This window comes from Vulpes lagopus, chromosome 1 (assembly GCF_018345385.1).
Source record: "Vulpes lagopus strain Blue_001 chromosome 1, ASM1834538v1, whole genome shotgun sequence".
Lineage (NCBI taxonomy): Eukaryota > Metazoa > Chordata > Mammalia > Carnivora > Canidae > Vulpes > Vulpes lagopus.
Window position 1 is genome coordinate 74,051,864 of NC_054824.1, and position 22,046 is coordinate 74,073,909.

Sequence of the window (22,046 nt, forward strand, 5' to 3'; positions counted from 1 at the left end):
TGTCTGCCTTCAGCCCAGAGCATGATCCTGGGGTCCTGGGGTCGTGTCCCGCTTAGGGCTCCCTGCAGGGAGCTTACTTCTCCCTGTGCCTGTGTCTCTGCCTCTCTCTCTCTGTGTCTCTCATGAATAAATAGATAAAACCTTTAAAAAAATAAGTCAAAAATATAGTTTCCTCTATTATATTACCTAAGGGGATAATAGAGGAAAGACAACAAAGATATTAAACACACATACGTGCGTAACCAAATACAGAAGAACTCCTTATGACAATTACAGTCCTTGTTTTCTGTAACTGGTCACGCGGTTGTAGCTGGTATTTATGATTCCCCTTCCCTCCTGCCCATTGCATATTCCCTTTGTCCTCGGCTGGTTTTACTTCTTTGCCTGGTAAGATGCCCTGCACTTCACTCATGGAGGATCAAGGTCATTGGTAGTCCCGCCTGAATTTGATGGTCATTTTCCACTGACTTCAATCACAGGGTAGGGTAATCCTAAGGGACACCTTTAAGAGGCCCCCTGTACTCCAGACATACTTCTCCTTACCTGCATCGTGATGGTCAAGGGGTATGTTTGGCCCCCCCTTCTCGCAGCTAACCCTGTCCAAAGCTACTTGGCCATCTTGAAATCTTTCTCAGGTTCCGACTCTGGGTCATGCTCAAGGCATTCTCTGGATATTTCCACTCAGGCCAGTTCCCATGTTCATTTATGCCTACATATACCTGGCAGGAAACGGTTAAGATGAAGTCAGCTGGAGCTGCCCTTTGGCATAAATTTTTTCTTATGTGTCCCTAAGCAAAGGCATTTATTCTTGACCCTCTGCTCATCAGAGTGCCAAACTCACAGACATTTTAAGCTTAAAACAAACATTTACAAGGTGACCTTTGTCTATTTAATGACAAACGCAGCAACATCCAGAACTCTAAATATTGTGGTTTATCATTAGTCGGTTTTATCATATGAACATGAGAATTTCCCTTCCCAGCTAAAGGCAAGAATTGAAATAAGACTTATACATTTCGGCAGAGGTTTCCAGAGGTGTGCCTTACACCCTATTAACTGAGCATTAAGAGGATTCCAGGTGTATCTGCCTTGTAGCTTACCTGGAGAGTACTCTGCGTGCTGATAGCTGAGGACGCATTGTTATCCTACCACCAGCTAAGGTGAGTCAACACTGAATGTAAGAACTGTCAACAGAAGGAAAACTTTCAAGTCTCCCCCGGGTGGAGGGGAAGGAGTTGGGGAGGACCAGATATGCCTTGGGAAGGAAGCTTTGGGAACCCCAAATTGAGAGGCAGCAGCTTGGCAATTTGATTTCCCTTTTGAAATAGCAGGTTCTGTCCTTGGTAATAAAAAGCAGAAAATATTTTTAAAAATATATATTCATTTGAAAAAAAAAAAGGAAAAGATATCAATAAAAATAAGCATATGGTTTGGTATCCTGATTTTTAAGAGTGTACTATAACAGTCTTTGAAGAAACAGCATTTGAAGGTCAGGAAATTAAATCAGATTTAGATTGAGAATCTTGTCCCATCTTTTTCTCTTTCAAAGTTCATATGGTCAATTAGAATTGACCTGTAATTACTTTTCCTAGTTTGAGGGCTTGGGCATCTGGGCATCTGTGTTGTATTTGTTGGAAAGAAATGTCCATGTAACAAGGCATTGGAGCTTCTGTGAGATCACTCACCAAAACAGTGGTTTAATAGGTCATAAAAAATTCTCTACTCCAAATACTCTTATAAACTGGATTTTTTTTTTTAACAAAGCAAGAACCTTAGGACAACTGGTGGTATGCTTAAAGAGAGCCTTGGGGGGCCGGGGGGCACCCGGGTGGCTCAGTAGGTTGAGCGTCCAGTTTGGTTTCAGCTCAGGTCATGATCTCAGGGTCTTGAGATCAAGCCCCATACTGGGGCTCTGTGCTGATGGAGCCTGCTTGAGACTCTCTCTCTAGCCCTGACGGGCTCCGCTTGTGAGCGCTCTCTCTAAAAAAAGACTTTGGAATAGTACAGACTTATGTAGGATCTGTCTCTGCCCCTTGCTAGTTGTGTTGCTGTGGGCAATTATTTGACCTCTCTAGGCCTCAACTTCCTTAGATGCAAAATGGGGGTGATCTTAGGTCACTGTTAAGAGTAAGTAAAATAACGCACACAAAGCTCTTGACATAGTATCTGGTACATAGCAATTAACTGCTAAATTGTGTCGTTGAAAACAGGGACCCAGCATTTGGTATCGCTGCATTCGGAGAACAAAGCATAATGCCTGCGATAGAGCACAGCTCAGATGTAGACTGAAAGAAGGAAGAAAGGAGATGTATGGGTTGCTCCGGCTTGGGGTGAATGGGCAGAGGTGGGGACACTGTCTTTTTACCTTCTCATACATTCCCTCTTCAAAGGTCCCAGTTACCTCAAAGAAACTTTGTTTAAATTTCCAAACTGCTGGAGCACCTGGCTGGCTCACCTGGCAGAGCATGTGATCTCAGGGCCCTGAGTTCAGGCCCCAAGTTGGGCATGGAGCCTACTTTAAAAAAAAAAAAAAAATCTAAACTACTCCTCAGGGCAAACTGTAGTTAAAAAAAAAAAAAAAGTTAAACACATTGTAGTCAAGAGACAGAAAGAGAGTGGGGATGTGGGTGCCTGGTACTTTTCCAGAAAGGTCCAAGCTCTTGTTTTCCTTGCTCTTTCACTGCAGGGAAAAGGCTGGGCCCCCAGTTCTCATTCAGGGGAAGAATTCAGAATTATAGTCACATCACGATCCAGGGCTCTTTTCAGCGCCTTTGGATTCTGAGCACCACAGCTTTTAGAATAATCCATTGGGCCTTTTCTTTGTTTCACTGTCTATGATAGAAGAAAGCTGTTCGATACTTTTAAAATTCTGCAGAATTAAGATAAGGGCACATCTCTAGGCACACCCCCCCCCCCTTTTTTAAAAATCCATTTGTATCCAAACAGAAGCCCTGCAAGGTTTGGAATAGTAAGTGGTTTTACTCTCCTCTCTTCCCCAGCAAGGCTCCGCCTGGAGGGCTGCACAGGTGGGCTTCCAGGGGCCTTCCAGGTGGCTGGCCCAGGGCAGGATTTAACCTGCATCACTTGATATTCAACACTTAATGCCGAGGGCAGAGGAGGCCCAGGGCATTCAGAGACAGGACAGGGCCAGATGTAGAGGGGAGGGCTGGAGCTAGGAAGAAGAGGGAATGATCAGCTTGCCTGGGATTCAGGAAGGGTGTGAACCAGGAGGCAATGAGGAACTGGACTGAACCGGAGCAGTCACTGGGGCTCTCTGTGCAGTGGGAGCTCTTAAGAGGGCTTCCTTCCAACCGAGAGTCTTTCAGGATGCCATCTCCTCTACAAAGCCCTTCCTGAAGTCCCATTATACTTACATAGAGGATTTACAGGACTTCTAATGATTCATTAACTTATGTACATGTCTCATTTCCCTCCTTGAAGGGAACAGCTAAGGGCTGTTTCCCTCCCCAGACTAGCAGCCTTGGTGGTGCTGAAAAGTGCTAGGTGCTAGGTGCCCAACACCCGGCTTGAGACCTTGTATCTAGGTAGAGAAGCAGCTTTTGCAAGGGGGAGGGGAAGAGGCGGGCAGAAAGGAGACAGCATGGGAGTGACTTGCGTCCCACATGGCCTCCGCTTCCACGTTCAACCCCAGAGCTGAGTTTCTCCCGTTTCAAAGTCAGCAGCCAGCACCTTGGAAGCTGGGGAGAAGAGGTTTAAGGGCGGTGCTGAGTGTGACCTTGTCAGGCTGTCACCCAGACCCAGGCCACGGCTGGCCCATCTCTTGGGAGCCCCAGGACTTCCTGCCCGTCTCTGAGAGCTCCTGAGTGAGGCCCTCGAGGGCAGGCCCGCTGGGAGATGAAGGAGCAGGAGCTCAGGCTCAACAAATGGATTCCTGCTTAGCCGACTGGGAGAAGGTCTGCTGAGGATAACCCTGAAAGGCGGGCAGGGTGCCTCTTCCGGGTTAATGATCCGCTTGCTCTGGGTTCCCCAGAGAAACACCCAGCAACAATCTCTGGTCCAGGTGGTTTGTTTCGGGAACAGGTCGGAGGGAACAGCAGAGGGGAGGGAGGCTCAGGCAAGCAAGAACAGAGAAAAGCGGTCCAGGGCTGCGGTACTCAACTGAGGACGTTGGGCAGCACCGTGGGCAGCCGGGGCTCGGTCCTCTTAGGGGCCACACAGAACGCACCTCAGAACCGTCCCACCGGAAGACGGGAAGAGGGGAGTATTTCTCCGCCAGCTGTTTCTGCCTCAAAGCCTGTCCCTAAACAGGGTTAGGTTTTTTTTTTTTGCATTTGCAGGCATATGCGTGTGTCGGGATGGGCAGTGATTTCCTGCTGGGCTCCCTGGCTGCTGTGACCGCGAGGACCCGAGGCAGGCAAGGTGCTCTCGGGGACACCTGAAAGCAGTGGTTTGGCTCAGCAAAGCTGGAAGAGAAAGATGGGCTGGGAAGACGGGAGGCCAGCGGGGCGGTTTGATAGACCTTCAGGCCCAGCGTCCTTTCCTGGTCTTCTGGAAATAGAACCACATTTCCCTTTCGTTCTCGGCCCAGAATCAGGCCCTCCGGGTTTTCGAGGTGGAAACAGAAATTCTTCCTTTAATTAAACGCCTTTCTGGCAACGTATAGTCCTCAAAGCTGCAGCCCCGGGTAACGATTTTGGGCTGTGGCTGTGGCAGGTGCAGGGGGAGCACCCTGGAGAGCCCGCTGCCGCAGGTGGTCTGTAAAATGGGTACAGGGACCTGCGTGCATCCTGCCTTTGTGACCAACGCTGTGTGTGTCAGGAGCTGGGGATAAAGCTCAGCCTCTCCCAGGACGCTGACAAGCTTTTTAACCCCCACCGGCCCGCCCTGGCCCCGGTTCACCTGCGTAGCCCCCCCTGCCCATCCGCGCTCCTCTGTGATCGGACCCGAACGAAGCTCGAAGCTCGGCCACTAATGGGTCCCGGCAGTTCGCGTCCTCCCCTCGGCCCGGTTTCTCGCCGGACGCCCCGGAGCCGCGGCCTGTTGGCCCCGCAGGTCCCAGGGCTGGGGCTCTGCGGCTAAGCACCTGCGCTCGCTCTTTACAAGGACAAAGAGAAAAACCACCCGGTGGCCCCGACCGGCTCCAACGTCCGCAAACACGCTCGGGAGCGGCAGGACGCGGGCGCCTCGCCGGGTGTCCCGGGTCCGCGCGGCGGGGCAGGTGCAAGAGCCCGGACGCTCCCGAAGGCGGTTGGCGCTGGAGGCCGAGGCCCCGCCAGGGGTAGGTCCGGGGGCGGGGCCGGACTGGGTGTACCCGGGGGCCGCGGGGGGCGGACTGGGGGTACCCGGGGGCGGGGGCCGGACTGGGGGTACCCGGGGGCTGGCGGGCCGCAGGCGAGGAGCCCACCCCCGCAGTCACCCCGCCCCCTGCACGGCCGCCCCCTCCGCCCCCCCGCCCCCTGCACAGCCGCCCCCTCCCCCTCCCCCTGCACAGCCGCCGCCTCCCCCTCCCCCTGCACAGCCGCCGCCTCCCCCCTGCACAGCCGCCTCCTCCGCTCCCCCCCCGCCCCCTGCACAGCCGCCGCCTCCCCCTCCCCGCCCCCTGCACAGCCGCCCCCCTCCCCCCCCTGCACAGCCGCCGCCTCCCCCTCCCCGCCCCCTGCACAGCCGCCCGCCTCCGCCCTCCCCGCCCCCTGCACAGCCGCCGCCTCCCCCTCCCCGCCCCCTGCACAGCCGCCGCCTCCCCCTCCCCGCCCCCTGCACAGCCGCCCCCTCCGCTCCCCCCGCCCCCTGCACAGCCGCCGCCTCCCCCTCCCCGCCCCCTGCACAGCCGCTCCCTCCGCCCTCCCCCTGCACAGCCCCCTCCCCTCCCCGTTCCCCCTGCACAGCCGCCCCCTCCCCCCCTCCGCCCTCCGCCCCCCGCAGCCCAAGGCGGAGCAGCCGCGGTGGGAGCGCCGTCCGCGGCCGGGCCGCTCCGCCCAGGGGCCGGGGGCAGGAGGGGCCGCTCCCCGCAGCTCCCGCGCCGCGCCCTCCGCTCGGGTCCCCGCGGCCCTGGGCGGCCCCGGCCGGGCGGCGGGTCCCGGGGGCGGGGCGGGGGCGCCCCCAGCTCCGTGTCGGTCTCCGTCCCGCTGACGCGCCGCCCCGAGGCCGCAGGGTGCAGAGGCCCCGCCCGCCCCCGCCCGCCGGGGGACGCCGCCCCGGGCCGCAGGGGGGAGGCCGAGCGGCACCCGCGGGCGCCCAGCCCCGCCACGGCCCCGCGAAGCTCCCGCCCCCGCTGCGGCCCGGGGGGCGCGGACCTGGGGCCCGGGGGCTGCGGGGCGCGGCGGGGACGCGGGGCCTGGGCGGCGCCGCCTCAGCCAATGGGAGCGCGGCCGGAGCCGAGCCCCCGCCGGGAGGAGAGAGGGAGGGACCCGGGACGGCGGTGGCGCCCGGGCCTCGGCGTGCGCGGAGCAGGGCGGCGCCTGCGCGTCCGGGGCGTCCCCGGGGCTGCTGGAGCGCGCGGCGTGCAGGGGAGGGGCCGGGGGAGGATGGGCGCTGGAGCGCAGGGCGTGCGGGGGAGGGGTGCGGGGGGGGGGGGTGACAGGGGAGCAGGGGAGGGGGAAGAGTGGGTGCTGGAGCGCGGGGCGTGCGGGGGAGGGGTGCGGGGGACGGGGAGACAGGGGAGCAGGGGAGGGGGAAGAGTGGGTGCTGGAGCGCAGGGCGTGCGGGGGAGGGGTGCGGGGGGGGGTGACAGGGGAGCAGGGGAGGGGGAAGAGTGGGTGCTGGAGCGCGGGGCGTGCGGGGGAGGGGTGGGGGGGACGGGGAGACAGGGGAGCAGGGGAGGGGGAAGAGTGGGTGCTGGAGCGCGGGGCGTGCGGGGGAGGGGTGCGTGGGGGGGTGACAGGGGAGCAGGAGAGGGGGAAGAGTTGGTGCTGGAGCGCGGGGCGTGCGGGGGAGGGGTGGGGGGGACGGGGAGACAGGGGAGCAGGGGAGGGGGAAGAGTGGGTGCTGGAGCGCGGGGCGTGCGGGGGAGGGGTGCGTGGGGGGGTGACAGGGGAGCAGGGGAGGGGGAAGAGTGGGTGCTGGAGCGCAGGGCGTGCGGGGGAGGGGTGGGGGGGACGGGGGTACAGGGGAGCAGGGGAGGGGGAAGAGTGGGCGCTGGAGCGCGGGGCGTGCGGGGGAGGGGTGGGGGGGACGGGGGGGACAGGGGAGCAGGGGAGGGGTAAGAGTTGGTGCTGGAGCGCGGGGCGTGCAGGGGAGGGCGGGGTGGGGAAGCAGGGCAGGGGGCAGGGGTGGAGGGCGGGAGGGGGCAGCAGGGGAGCGGCGGGTGCCGTAGCGCGCGGCGTGCAGGGGAGGGCGGGGGGTGCCGGGGCGCGCGGCGTGCGGGGTGGGGGCGGGGTGGAGGGCGGGGGGAGGCGGGAGGGCGGGGGGAGGCGGGAGGGGCGGGGTGGGGGCGGGGCGGGTGCTGTTCCGGCCGCGCCTGGCGCCGTCCGCGTGGCCGAGCCCTGCGCGCGTCCTGCAGCCGGCGGGCGCCGAGCGGCCTGAGGTCAGCGGCCTGGGGTCCCCCGGGGCTGGGGTCGGGGCGGGGGCCGGGGCCGGGGCCTGGCCCGGTGCGACCCGCGGGAGCCCAGCTGCGCCGGGAGCTGGCGGCTTCGCGCTCGGCCGCGCCGCGTGTGGTCCGCCCCGCCGGGCACCGGAGCCGCCCTTGGGGGGGCAGTGGCCGGAGCCCCGCGGGGCGCTCGCAGTCGGGGGGGGGGCGGTGCCGCCTACTTACAGGCGCGGCGCTCGGTGCGGTCCGGAGGCGCGGAGGGAAGGGCCGAGCTGGAAATGCAGCGGCCGGAGCCGGGGCCTGTAGTTAGGGCATCAGGAGGAGCCCCGCGGAGGAGCCCCGCGGAGGAGCGAGCCCCGGACCAGCACTTGGCCGCGTGGACAGGTCAGGTGTGGCACAGGGTGCGCAGCCCTGGGAAGCTGGAGGAAAAGCGGAGGGCGCGGGGCTTGCTGAGCGACCGTGGGGCAGGAGGGAACGCGGAGACGGGTCGGAGGCGCCCCCCTCCCCAGGTCTGATGGGTGCACCCGGGTTTGAACTGCGGTGAGCACTTAGGAGTGGAATGGCTCTTTGTCAGTTGTACTAATATTTTTATTTCTTTTGCGTACGCACCGGAAATCTTGGAAATATCTTTGATTTTTTATTCTTGCACATCCTCCTCTCAGATGTGTCAGTTAAGGAGCACCTGGGTGGCGCGGTCAGCTGAGCATCTGCCTGCAGCTCAGGTCATGATCGCAGGGCCCTGGGATTGAGACCCAGGAGCCTGAAGTCCACCCCCTGCTCATTGGGGAGTCTGCTTCTCCCTCTCCCTGCCACTCCCCCACCCCTGTCAAATAAATAACATTTATTTTAAAAGTGTCAGTTAAATCATACTGGGCTCTACCTTCAAAATGTAGCCAGATTCTGACCACTTTTTGTTACCTTGGTAGTTTCCACCGGGGTCACGGTCACAGTCAGGGTCAGGGTCGGGGTCGGCAGCCCTTCTGTCTACCTCCAGAGAGCTCCTTTTCACCATTCACTAGAGTTGCCGTGCACAACCTTTTTTCTTTCTTTTTTTCTTTTTTCTTTCTTTCTTTATTTTTTTGCCATGCACAACCTTGAAGGCTATAGAGGATGGTCCTGTATGGCCGCCCAAGCATACAATGGTCTCCCTACTTCCGCTTTGTTCATCCTCAGTTTCTTCTTAACCCAGTGACACGTGGTGTTAAAATAGAAGTCTGATCATACTAGGCCTCTGCTGAAAACCCCCCTAAGTAATTCACATTTTACGTGCCTACTGTGTGGCGGACACTGTTAGGTGTTGGCTGTGACAGTGACCAAAGCAGACAACCCCCGCCCCCCCACTCTCAGAGCTTACATTCTCCTTGGACTGAAGATAACAAATAAGATAAATAAGTACAACGTGTATACTGTTATAATGTAGTAAGCCGGGGGGGGGGGGGACGGGAAAGGAGGAATAGAAAATGTCAGGGTAGGGGTGGGATTGATGGACCAGCCAGGGAATGTCTTACTGAGTAAATATTTGAGTAAAAGACCAAAGTGAGAGAATGAGCCCTATGGATGGGGGCGGGGGGTGAAGAATGTTCCAAGTAGAGGGAAAAGTAAGGGCAAAGTTCCCAAGGCAGGAGGTTACTTGTCATGTTCTAAGTATAGCAAGAAAGGCCCCGGTAACCAAGGTGTAGTGAACAAGGTGGGATGAGGCCAGTGAGGTCATGAGGACCCAGATCACGGACGGTCTCGGGGGCAATCTATAGTGATTTTGGCTTTTACTCGGAGCAAGAGTTTGTGCAGGAGGGACGTGATCTGCATATTTCACAGGATCATGGAGGCCACTGTTGAGCAGCGTCCAAAGGGGGACAAAGGTAGAGGCAGGGAGCCAGTGGGCGGCAACTACAATAATCCAGGCAAGAAGTGAAGACGGCTTAGGCAGAGGTGATCATCAGAGGGTCCTAGATATACTGAAAAGGTGGAGTCAGGATCTGCTAACAGCCTGGCTGTGGAGTGAGCAAAAAGAAGAGCTGGAGAAGCAGGTGTTCAGTGCCGTGGCACGGGCTCAGCTATGGGCAGGTGCTTATATCGGATCAGCTGTTGAACATTCCAGTGGGAATGTTGGACGGGCAGGCGGATGTGTAAGTCTGGAGCTGGGAGGAGAAGGCCCTGGGAGGTAAACATTCAGGAGTTGGCATGTAAATCCTGTTTAAAGCTATGAGAGTCGAGATCCCTGGGTGGCGCAGCGGTTTGGCGCCTGCCTTTGGCCCAGGGCGCGATCCTGGAGACCCGGGATCGAATCCCACGTCAGGCTCCCGGTGCATGGAGCCTGCTTCTCCCTCTGCCTGTGTCTCTGCCTCTCTCTCTCTCTCTCTGTATGACTATCATAAATAAATAAAAATTAAAAAAAAAAAAGCTATGAGAGTCCACGTGGGGGTGTGAAGAGCCCACCGGCGGGGCCGGGGACGCCCACCGTTTAGTGCTCCCCGACTTGCACTGAGGCAGAATTTGACTTTGGTTTCGATCTGGTTATCCCAGGACGGAATGCCTGCCTCGTCTGGCAGTTGTCATTGTGATTATGGCAGTTTTGACAGCTCTGATAACACTCTTGGGGAGGGACAGATGAGAAGTGGAGAGGAAGGGACACGGGTTCCTGGTGTCACCGCGAGACCCACAGTGTCGCAGTCCCAGAAGCGGGGCAAGCTGAAGAGTCTGTATCAACGCTCCGCGCGGAGACCCGCTCAGTGTAGCTGGTGTCGTCTCCCTGCGAGCAGGAGCAGACACCTGAGGCCTATTTAACACGGAGACTAAAGACCTCACACCCCTTACAGAGCTGAGGGCGGGAGGGCAGATGGTCCCAGAAGCAGCTGTGCCCCGAGGAGGCTGGGGTGTGTTTCTCTTTCATCGCTGCATCCATCTCTCCTCGTCCTCTGCTCCTGTGCTTGACCCTCCTCTCCGCGGACTGGCCTCCTCCATCTCTGGCCTCCCGCCCTCCCCACTGCTGCGGCCGTGTCTGATGGTCTGATGGTCTCCGTCACACGTAGTCCTAGGAGTCCCCGTTTATGATCAAATGGCAGTGAGACCACCGTCCATCATTAATGCCCCTGTAAAATGCTTCTTGACTTTGGTTCCAGAATAATCCTGTCTCTGAGGAGTAACTGGTATCTTTTTGGGATTAGGGCCTTGAAGGTGGTCAGCTTTCCCCGTGCATGGCCTTCAGGAGGCCCTGGAGCTCACAGGCAGCTCGTGTCGCTGGGCTGGGCTGGCACTTCTAGGCCGCTACCAAGTGCTCGGAGGGAACCCGAGGGTGATAGCTCTGTCTCTCCGGGTAGGGGTCCCCACGCAAATGCCCGGGGAGTGCAGGGAGTCAACAACGGTGATCGGAGTAGGCCTACGAGGGTGAGTGTAGGCTTCACACTGAGGTCAGGGATACCTTAGCTGCCTGGTTACCCGGCCTTTTAAAACGCCGGGCTGCCAAACAGCCACGTAGAGCACGGTGGCGGCAGGCTGCGGCCCTCATGCAGAAGCTGACAGTCCTCGGCACCTCGGGGTGGGGCCCTACCTCAGATTTCCTGCCGAACCCCAGCCTGGCCTCCTCCACAGGACGGGGCCTTCCCTTCCCACTTGGATGTGCCGAGGCCCGTCCACACTCCACGTCTAGAAACCTACGGTCTTCCCTGCCTGGGGCCTGCCTTCCGGGTGCCTGTTTCCGTCTGACGGCTCGCCGTTTCCAAGGATGTCAGCATTAGGAGCGACTGTCCCTCGCAAGGGAGGCCTTGATCCTAAGCCACAGGACCGCAGCCAGCTGGGCCTCTGCAGGGAAGCCTGTCAGAATGCCACGGGGAGCCCCGCTTTGGGCCACGGATGCACACGCTGCTCTTTTTGAAGAGGAGGTGCATTCCCTAGGTAGCGCATGGGTGATACAGTGACCGTGGAAACGGGGCGCCCTTGAGAGTACACCCAAGTGTTCTCAGTGTCAGAGGAGTTTCTCCCAGATTACAGATGGACGTGTGAGCATCTTGGTTTTGTGTCATCATCTTATAAATTTGGTCACTGGCAGTCGAGTCCTCAGTGGGGCAGCTGAGGTCAAGGCCCGAGAGACTGTCCCCCACCCCTCCCCACAAAGTCACTCTGCCTCCTTGCCGCACCCACCTCTCACAGCCACCTTCATTTCCAAACCAAAAGACAAGTGAGAACTTTTCAAGTTTGAGAACTTCACGTTCACAGAGAAGAAAGCCCAGCACAAGGCATTAAAAATGACGGCAGGCAACTCCCAAGACCACACGGGCGTCCCACTGCCTCTAGCAGGCATTGCATTTGCTGTGGAAAAAACACATTTGAGAAACTTCAAAAACAAGAAGAGACCTAGAGCCCTGCCTCTTGGTGTGTAAGCGACGACCTCGCAAGTAGCCAGCTATTCGAAGGGCTGAGCTCTCATGTACTTTTTTTTTTTTTTTTTTTAGTTTTCATGTACTTTAAGCTATTTTGACTCTAGCACTTTTTGATACTGCTGACTTAAGGGAAAATAAAAATTGCAGGCAGCCCTCTGGAGAGAATATTGAAGCGGTCTCTGCCGCAGGCACTGAGCACAAGGGATGGAGGGGCTTTAATTAGAGACTACTGGCTTTGGAGTCACCGGTGGTGGTGACCTCAGCCTCTAGTCCCGACGGGAGAGGGGGAGATGCGTGTGCTCAGTCTGCCCAGCCGCTTGGAGGGTGGCGGGGCGCCCGGGGTGGGGTTGGGGGGGCGCCCAGGTAAAGATTGAGCCGCGTGGGCGTGTGCCTTATGAAGGGCCACCTCGGGCTCCATTTTGCTGTTGCCTGCCAGGTGCTTGCTACGGAAACTTCCGTTCTGGCCACGGGCTGACTTTCTACTCCCAGCTCATCCCCACCCACAGACTCACTGAATGCCTCCTTTGTGTCCGCCTTCTTCTAGGTGGGAAGGCTTTAGTGGTGAACAAGATGGACAAGGCCCCTGGCCCCACTGAGTTTATGATTTAGAAGGGGAGGATGAAGTAAAGAAACACGGTGGTTTTCGATTAAAGGGTGGTCTTACAGGGAGCAACCTGCGTGTGCTGCGTGGGGGATCGGGATCCGCCTCCCTTATGTCCAGAGTCAGAAGGACTCAGCCATCTGGAGTGAGGGAAGAGTAAAGGCCAGGGCCCTGAGGCAGGAAGGAGCTTGGCACACACAAGAGGCTTTCAGAAGGTCAGAGTAGCTGTGGAGCAGTGAGCAGAGGAGGGCGGCACCAGACAAGGTTGGGAAGGGAGACAGAGGCCCACTCCCAACAGGCATGGAGAGGAGGCTTTGGGCAAAGGAGTTGCATACCTTGACTGGTATTTTTTTTAAAAAGATTTATTTGAAAGAGAGAGAGCGTGTGCGTGAGCAGAGGAGGGGCAGAGGGAGAGCAGGAATCCTCAAGCAGACTCCCTGCTGGGCCCAGAGCCCAGTGCAGGGTTCAGTCTCAGGACCCCGAGCTCCTGATCTGAGCCAAAGTCGGACACTACCTGACTAAGCCACCCAGGCACACCACTTGACTGGGATTATAAAGATCTCTGTGGGGGATCCCTGGGTGGTGCAGCGGTTTAGTGCCTGCCTTCGGCCCAGGGCATGATGCTGGAGTCTGGGGATCAAGTCCCACGTCGGGCTCCCTGCATGGAGCCTGCTTCTCCCTCTGCCTGTGTCTCTCATCTCTCATGAATAAATAAAATAAAATCTTAAAAAAAAAATAAAAAAAAATAAAGATCTCTGTGGCCACAGTGCTGAGGATGGCCTGGAGAGTAGGGAGTGGAAAGAGCCTGCTGCATAATCGGGGACCCACAAGCCAAGGGGTCCCCATTTGTTTTCCTTTCTTGAGGATTAAACGGATTAAATACCTCCGCCTGCCACCCACAGTGAGCAGTGCAGTGCTTGGCTAGATAATGAATATGTTAAAGACCTCGTGGCCCAGGTGGCCGGTTACAGGTTAGGTTTGGGTGGCAGCACAAGGGCAGGAGGGAGCTGCCTCCCAAGCAGAACCGTCGTTCCTGACAAACCACAGGCAGGTGTGCAAAGGGGGGGCTTGGAGGGTTCAGCAGAGAACAAGCAACAGCTCCTCTGGCTGTGATTGCCTTGCTTGGCTCCCTCTTAGCCACCCCTTCCCTCCCCTGGGCCAGGAGGGCTCATTGTTCACCGCAAATGCAACACACCAATCAACAGTTAATAATGCACAACTGGTCATGGTGCTGAGCAGCCGGAAGTGACCCCACGTGGTACGTGGCCTGTTGCAGTAAAGTTGATTTGACTTCAGAAGAGACCGGTAGGGTGTTGGGAGGGACTCCGTGTGCGTGCATGCGCGCGCGTGTCTGTGTGTAAGTTGGTGGAGGGATGTCGTTCTCTAGCTCCCGTCTCCATGTACTAGAGCTACTGATGAATTGTGCCTCAGAGCCAGGCCCTGTCTGTGCTGGGGGCGGAGAGAGGTGGAGAGTTGAGTCTGGTCGGTATGTGCCACGGGCCAGAAGAGCAGCCTGTGGAGGCAAGTGGCCAAACAGTGCAGGCTGATGCCCCGGGTCACCACAGATGGATGATCTGGTTATAGGGAACAAGCGGATGGGGCTTATATAGTTGGAATTCCCGGGGGGGTACGGTCCCCAAGTCCTCCCTGTGGTTGCTACTTAACTTGGTTGTAGGATCAGTGGTCTGGTCCCACATGTTACAGATGGGTGACAGCTGGCCCACGCTTCCCCAGGGAATCGGTGGCACAGCTAGACCTAGAACCCAGCTCCTGACTCTTCTCATCATATGAGGCAGCAGCTCGGTGAGGGCGGTGCCGGAGGGCACTGCTGGGTACCATGACCGGGCCTGAGCCCGCCAGCCAGAGCCCAGTTAAGGCTCACAACCTGGAGCCAAAACGGCCCCTCCTGCCTCAGCCCCTGAAGGGTCCACCCATGGAGGCGACCAGGCAGTGCTGAGGGTACATTGTTGTTTCAGAACCCGCAGCGAGGAGGCTGTGACCGTCCCACCTCTTGTGGCCACAATGCTGACCGCCCGCCTCTTCAGACCCCTGTCGCAGCTCCCGGGGAAGTCTCTGAGGTTCTATGATAGAGGAAATGGAACAAGGTAAGGAACAAAAGGGTGGAGGCCCCCTTGAGGGTCACACCTGCTGGGCCAAACAGCTCTCCACACCTGGACGCTGCGGGAGGTAAGAAGGCTTGACTCTCAAGGACGTCGGTCAGTACTTGCTGCCGCCAGCAGAGGAAACCCAGAGATGTCCGCGAAAGATAAAGACCTTCACAGGGCACAGAGGATGATCTTTCACCCCTGCTTTATGTTTTTCAACTTTTAATGTTGAAATGACTACGCTTCTGCAAAAGTTGCAAAAACAGTAGAGGGTTCCTCTATCTCCTTCACCTCCTTCCCCACATGTGAGTGTCTGACAAAACCATAGCACAGTCGCCAAAACCAGGAAACTACTGCTGCTGTAATAGGGTTAACCATCTACAGACCGGATTCAAATATCACCACTGGCCTACTAATGACCTACTACCTCCTGGTACCAGGTACAAAGCAGGGTCCCAGGTTGCATTTACTTGTCGTGTGTCCTCAGTCTCTTCTCTCTTCCTACTGGGGACAGCTCATGACCTTGACACTTTGGAAGAATGCCTGTCAGTTTGGGTTTGGGTAGTGTTTCGTTGCGTGTACATCGAGACGTGGATGTTGGAAGAGTCGCCCCTAAGTGGGGTGCTGCCCCTCAGGAGGCATAGGACGTTGATGTGTCTCGATGCTCTGATCACCTGGATAACTGCTCTTTTTCAATCTTACACACGAAACCAGTTAACCAAAAACATCCTGAGGCTTCCCTGGTAGGTTGTGTGATTTGGAGGAAGCATTAAAAGAGCAGCTCTTCTTTGAGAACTTCTGGAATTGCCTTTTCCAAAGGGAGTCCGAGTGCTCTGTTGCCTCATTTTCTTCTTTTGCAGCCAGAGCAGGGAAAGAATAATACACTTTTTGTGCTTTTATGTTTGACAGGAGTGAAATTAAGGGTCAGGTTAAATTCAACGGCTCCAAGATCAATGGATATTTTCTATGCCTATGAAGGAGTCTGTCTAGAAGAACATGCATTTAGGCTTTGGGAACCATTTGCTTAAAAGCATTTCCATTGGGGACGCCTGGTGGCTCAGTGGTTGAGTATCTGCCTTTGGCTCAGGTCATGATCCCGGGATCTGGGATCGAGTCCCACATCAGGCTCTGCAGAGAAAGCCTGCTTCTCCCTCTGCCTGTGTCTCTGCATCTCTCTCTCTCTGTGTCTCTTATGAATAAATTGATCTTTTTTTTAAAAAAAAAGCATTTACATGGGCCACAGAAGCTTCGTAGGAAACGGGCTTCAACTAGCAGAAGCCATCATATAAGAAGAGTATAAAATGGCCCTTCCCACATAGGCCACATCCCACTGAAGGGGGAACGGGGCCTGGCTCCCTTGAAGGACTCTGAGCTGACAACGTGTCCTGCCCACTGGCTCTGCACAGCCCTCGGATTTTGAATTTCTGGCTTTGGCAGAAGGCTCTGTCCCTGCCCAGGACAGGAGACTCACTGATGCATTCCCCGCCTCCTGGATCCTGGTTGCACACACAGCTGTGGCTTAACCCCAGCGCTCGGCTTTGTGGCCTGGGCAGGACGTGTAGTTCCAGGCCAGCCTGAAAAGGGCAGTGTGGAGGAGGGCTCCGTTGTCCCTCCAGCCTTGGCCCACGGGGATCTGTCGGCAGGCACATCACTGGCGATTCAAGGTTGACCAGACTACGTTGCTTTCGCGTGTGCTGCCGTGTGAGGCCATATTTCTCCCAAGCTGCACTGTGTCAGTGACATTCGTCCCTCCTAGGCCCCATCTTGTTCGGGTCAGCCTGTTGACTCACTTAATCATGACTCCTCTCAGCAGAAAGCTGGGTTTCTGGCTACTGCTGCTGATTCATGGTGGAAGAGACGTGGCCCGGTAAGACGGAGAGGAAGCCGGAATGATGCCCTGGCCCGCGTGGGGGTGGCATCTCCAACGTGGCCTTGCAAGTTCCTGATGACAGTGCTCTGGGGCCCAGATCCTGGCCCAGGAAGGCCTTGGTACCTTAGTTCTCTAACTTTAGTTGACAGGCACCTGGGCAGCTTGTTAAAATGCAGATTGCCAGGTTCCTCCCATGGACATCCTGGGTGCAGCAAGGGGCGGCAGCGAGCTGCAGGTCAACCAGCCCTTCCTCCAGCAGCTGTGCTAGCCTCGAGGTGGTGCACGTTCAGCTCCGGAGAGTCAGTAGGTTCTCTGAGGGGAGGAATCCCAAAGGGGGTAGCAGCCACATTCAGAGAAGAGCTCACTGGCTGTGGCCCTGACCGACAAGTGCAGTTGGATGGGGCCGAGAAGGTACGGTCTGGCCACGTGGAGGTTGGGTGTGGAGGGCTGGAGCTCTGTGCTCTCTAGAGAGGAGCAAGTGGCCATTGGCTGCTGGGTTTGAGCAGCAGAGCCTGCCCTAGCGAGTACACCCACAGAGAGTCAAGTTTGGACCTGAATGTATTTGACAATGGGTTAATGGGTAGGTTAGAAAAAATCTGGCAAGTCAGTTTGAAATAAATTATTTCTCTTGCTGTAACCTGTTAACTTTTTATTTTTTATTTTTTAATTTTTTTAAAGATTTTATTTATTTATTCATGATAGACATAGAGAGATAGAGAGAGAGAGAGAGGCAGAGAGAGAAGCAGGTTCCATGCCAGGAACCCGATGGGGGACTCGATCCTGGGACTCGATCCCGGGACTCCAGGATCATGCCCTGGGCCAAAGGCAGGCACCAAACTGCTGAGCCACCCAGGGATCCCCTCTGTTAACTTTTTAAAGTATCAAGTAGTACAAAGGGGACTGGCAGCCGAGGGTAGAACACATCTAATCTGGCCCAAAGAGTCACCTTGTTTCTTCCCAGGGGTCTTGGGAAAACAGCGATTCTCTTTGGATGAAGTCATTTCACTACCTTTGGGTGTACTAACCACACCATTCTGCTCTCATCTGAGACCACCATGCACCAGGACTTAAAATCCAAAGAGATTCTTCTGTGGCAATTCAAAGGACAGGAGTTTACCTTGGTAGACTTTCCTAGGACCCTTGTTTCCGTCTCGTGAACCCATTGTTCTTTAAGAATGTTGGATAACACATCTTTTTTTTTTTTTTAAAGATTTTATTTATTTATTCATAAGAAACACACACAGAGAGAGAGAGAGAGGCAGAGGGAGAAGCAGACTCCACGCAGGGAGCCCGACATGGGACTCGATCCAGGGTCTCCAGGATCACACCCTGGGCCGAAGGTGGGGCTAAACTGCTGGGCCACCTGGGCTGCCCTGGATAACACATCTTTATGAACATTTAAAAAACTTTATGTTTTGGGGGTCCCTGGGTGGCTCAGTCAGTTAAGCATCTGCCTTTGGCTCAGGTCATGATCTCAGGGTCCTGGGATCAAGCCCTGCATCAGGCTCTCTGCTCAGTAGGGAGTCTGCTTCTCCCTCTCCCTCTGTCTGCCGCTCCCCCTGCTTGTTCTCTCCCCATCTCTCTGTCAAATAAATAGGTAAAATCTCTTTAAAAATTTTAAAAGAAAAAGCCAAAAATAAAAATAAAAAATTTAAAAGAAACAAAACCTTTACGTTTTCTGGAAGGCAGTCTGACGGTTTCTTAAAAACTAAATCTGCATCTACTATATGACCCGGTGACTGTTCCCGTGGGCATTTACTCAAGAGAAACACAGATTTGCACAAAAACTTGTACAGGAATGTTCATAGCAGCTTTATTTGTCATGATCCCAACTGGAAATAAGGCAGATGCCCTTCAGTAGTTGAGTGGTTAGGGACACCTGACCTGGCTCAGTCAGTAGAGCGTGGGACTTGGGGTCTCGGGGCTGTGAGTTCAAGCCCCACATTTGGGCGTGGAGCCTACTTAAAAACAAAACAAAACAAAAACCAGTTGAATAGTTAAACTGTGGTATCCTCGTGCCACGGAATACAGTCCAGCAATAAAAAAAAGAACAAATTATTGATCCCTGCAACAATTTGGATGAATCTCCAGAGAAATATGTTGGGTGAAAAAAAAGCAATCTGAAAAGGTCATATACTGTGTGACTATTTATATAACATTCTTGAAATGACAAAATGATAGAGATGGAGAACAGATTCGTGGTTAAAGAGGGTGTGCGGTGGCACGGAAGTAGGTGCGGCTCTAAAGGGTAACACGCGGGATCCCTGTGGTGATGGAAATGTTCTAGATTTTCCCTGCATCTGTGTCCATATCCTGATTGTGATATTGGGGCCATAGTTTTGCAAAATGTTACCATTGGGGGAAATTGGGTAAAAGGTTGCAGGGCATCCTCCTGTGTTATTTCTTAACTGCATTTAAAGCTACAATCATTTCAAAATAAACATTTAATGAAAAACTCCCAGGGGTGCCCGGGTGGCTCAGCCAGTCAAGCACCTGCCTGAGGCTCAGGCCACGATCTCAGGGCCTGGGATGGGGCCCCGCGTTGGGCTCCCTGCTCACGGAGTCTGCGTCTCCCTCTCCCTCTGCCTCCCCCCCCCCCGCCCCCCGCTCCTGCTTTCTCTCAAATAAATAAAATCTTTTCAAGATAAGGAACTGTCAGGAAGCACCATGAGACCTAGGGGTGAGGACGCTGCGTTTGCAGAACCTTTGTGGACCTCGCTCTACTGCTGGGGGATCCGAGCAGCACCTGCTGCCCTGGGTCCCGGCCCGGCAGCCCCGCCGGAGGGCCTCTTCCTCAGCAGTGCGGCGGCTGTCCTCGGGGCGCGGGGTGGTGAGTGTGCCCTGGTGGCCGAGGGTGCCCCCATCTGCCTGCCCGGGACCGAGGCCCCGTGCGAGCCCGCCCTTGCTCACCGCTTCCTTCTCTCCGCAGGCCCGAGCCCCTGGGTCGCGGCGCCCCCTTGCTCCCTGGCAGCCGGCGTGCTTTCTCCGACGAGGTGAGGCCGGTGAGTGCAGCCCGGCCGCCTGGACACCGGCCCACCGCGGCCCTAACCTCGGCCCTAACCGCGGCCCTAACCTGGGCCCGGTCGCCCTCCGAGGGGCTGCAAGGTTGGGGGTTCAGGGGGGAGGCTCTGGAGCCCCGGCCTGGGTTTGAGCCCCAGCTCCACCACTGCCCGACTCCTCAGGGCTTGCAGGAAATCGGTTTCCCCGCTAACATGGTAACGGGTGTAAGAGTCCCGCTCACTGTGGGGCTCGCGGTGGGTATTAAACGTGTGCACTGTGCCTTGCACGTGGTAGGAAATGACAAATGCCGTGTGACAAGGGAGGTGATCATGGGGATTGTGGAGGAGGACACCGAGGTCCGGGAGCGGGGAGTGACGCCCCACGTAGCTCTGTCCCCGGGGGGCAGCACCTGGCTTAGAGCCTGGCCTCCTGATTCTGGCTGCCAGCCCTTTCCGCCCTCCCACGGTGCCTCTCTAACCTAGAGGCAGGCTCACGAGTCATCGTTACTGCCCTGAGGACGCTTGGTCGCTGTGCTTGGGATCCTCGGTTCCTAACGTGGGGTCTCACCTTCTAAAACAGGTTGGCAGCAAAGCTGTCCTGGTCACAGGCTGCGACTCGGGATTCGGGTTCTCCTTGGCCAAGCATCTGCACTCGAAAGGCTTCCTTGTGTTTGCCGGCTGCTTGATGAAGGTAAGAGATGCTCGTCTTTGTTATTGTAGGGTCTTAAAAATTATAGTAAAATACACATAACGTGAAATTTGCCTTAAACTTTTTTTTTTTTGAGAGAGAGACTGTGGGGTGCGGAAGGGTGGAGGGAGACCTTCTCTTGACCCTGAGATCGTGACCTGAGCTGAAATCAAGAGTCGGACACTTAACCAATTGAGCCACCCAGGAGCCCCTGCCGTCTTAACCATTTCTAAGTGTGTCACTCAGTGGCATTAAATACATTCACGTTGTCGTATGTCGTACGACCATTACTCCCAGCCGTTCCCATAACACTTTTCACCCTGTAAACCTGAAAAATCTATACCCAAGAACAGTAAGTGTCCATTTCCCCCTCTGCCCGCCCCCCTGGCCACCACCATTACAATTTCTGTCTTTATGCATCTGTCTATGCTAAGTACCCCAGAAAAGTAGAGTTTTACAGTATTTGCCTTTTTGTTGACTGGCTTATTTCACTTGGCATAACGTCCTCGAAGTTTGTCCTGTTGTCGCACATCGCAGACTATTTTTCCTTTTTAAGGCTAAACTCCATGACATGTATGTATATCACATTTTGCTTCCTTCAAATGTCGTTGGAAACTTGGGTTGCTTCCAAGTTTGGGCTATTATGAACAGTGGCACTTTGAACACCAGCATACAGGTGTGTCTGAGACCCAGCTCTTGGCTCTTCCCAGCGGAGAGCGGGAAGTACGATTGCTAGGTCACCCAGTAACCCTATTTTTAACCAAGGAACCACTGTGGCCGCGTCATTTTTCCATTCTCACCAACAGTGTACAAGAGTCCCAGTTTTTCCACATCCTCACCGATACTCCTTTTTCCGTCGCATGTGTGTGGTAGCGATCTGAAATGCCCGTGAGGTGGTATCTCATTGTAGTTTTGACTTGCGTTTCCCTAATGATTAGTGACGCGGAGCATCTTTTATGTGCTTATTGACCATTCATGTATCTTCAAAGTTTGGAGAAGTCTCTATTCAAGTTCTTCGCCCCGTTTTTTTTTTTGTTTGTTGTTTTGTTTTGTTTTGTTTTTTCTTCACCCAGTTTTAAGCTGGATTGTTAATTTGTTGTTATCGAGTTTTAGGACTTAGATATTCTGAATATTAATTCCTTATCTGGTATATGATTTGCAAATATTTTCTCCCATTCTATGAATTTTTTTTTTTTTACTCCATGGGTATTGTCTCTTGATGAACAAAATTTTAAAATTTTTATGAAGTCCAGTTTGTCCATTTTATTCTTTTGTTACCTGTGCCTTTGATGTCATGTCCAAGAAATCATTGCCAAATCCAAGGTTGTGATGCTTTTGTCCTGTTTTCTTCGAAGTGTTTTATTTTTGGGGGCCTGTAAACCCCACACGCACATGCACACACATATAATCCATGAGGTTACGCTGACCTCCGATTCCAGTTCAGCACAGTAGCACTCTTCCTTGCTTCCCTCATTCCACGTTGGTTTCTTCCTTTTCCTGCTCTTGGGACCCGGCGCTATCAATCCACTCACTCATTAGGTTGATCCCACAATGCAGACTCCATTGCTTCAGAATCGCTACAGTCAATTGCAAACGTGGACGTACTAAGTTGTGTCAGCTTGGTTACTCCAACAAGCAGATGTCAAAATAGGCTATAGGATGCGCAAGAGATTGATTCGGGAAGTGCCTGTAATGGCTAAAGGGGAAGAGGGCAGGAAAAGGCAGGACCGTTCTTGAGATTGCGGTGCTGTTCTGGGCGCCTGGCTGGCTCCGTAAAGAACATGTGACTTGTGGTCTCAGGGTCATGAGTTTGAGCCCACTTGGGGTGTAGAGGTTAGTTGAATAAGTAAAAACTAAAATATAAATAAATAAATAAATAAATAAATAAATAAATAAATAAATGAATAAATTTTAAAAAATA

The 22,046-nt window shown here is 55.1% G+C and overlaps 1 protein-coding gene across 4 annotated transcripts in view; it reads left to right on the forward strand.

Moving 5' to 3' along the window:
• The first annotated feature begins 922 nt into the window (after nt 1–922).
• Nucleotides 923–22,046, forward strand: part of BDH1 (3-hydroxybutyrate dehydrogenase 1) — a 33,369-nt gene continuing 12,245 nt past the window's right edge. Inside the window, exons 1-4 of one of the 4 annotated variants that reach the window (XM_041770416.1) lie at nt 923–1,160; nt 14,440–14,568; nt 19,368–19,440; nt 20,018–20,128. In XM_041770416.1, the coding sequence (XP_041626350.1) occupies nt 14,486–14,568; nt 19,368–19,440; nt 20,018–20,128 (267 nt within the window). In that variant the 5' untranslated portion in view covers nt 923–1,160; nt 14,440–14,485. Of the gene's footprint in view, nt 1,161–4,123; nt 4,271–7,338; nt 7,484–7,557; nt 7,871–14,439; nt 14,569–19,367; nt 19,441–20,017; nt 20,129–22,046 lie in introns of those variants that run through there. The other 3 variants (XM_041770444.1, XM_041770424.1, XM_041770435.1) reach the window with 3 other exon arrangements.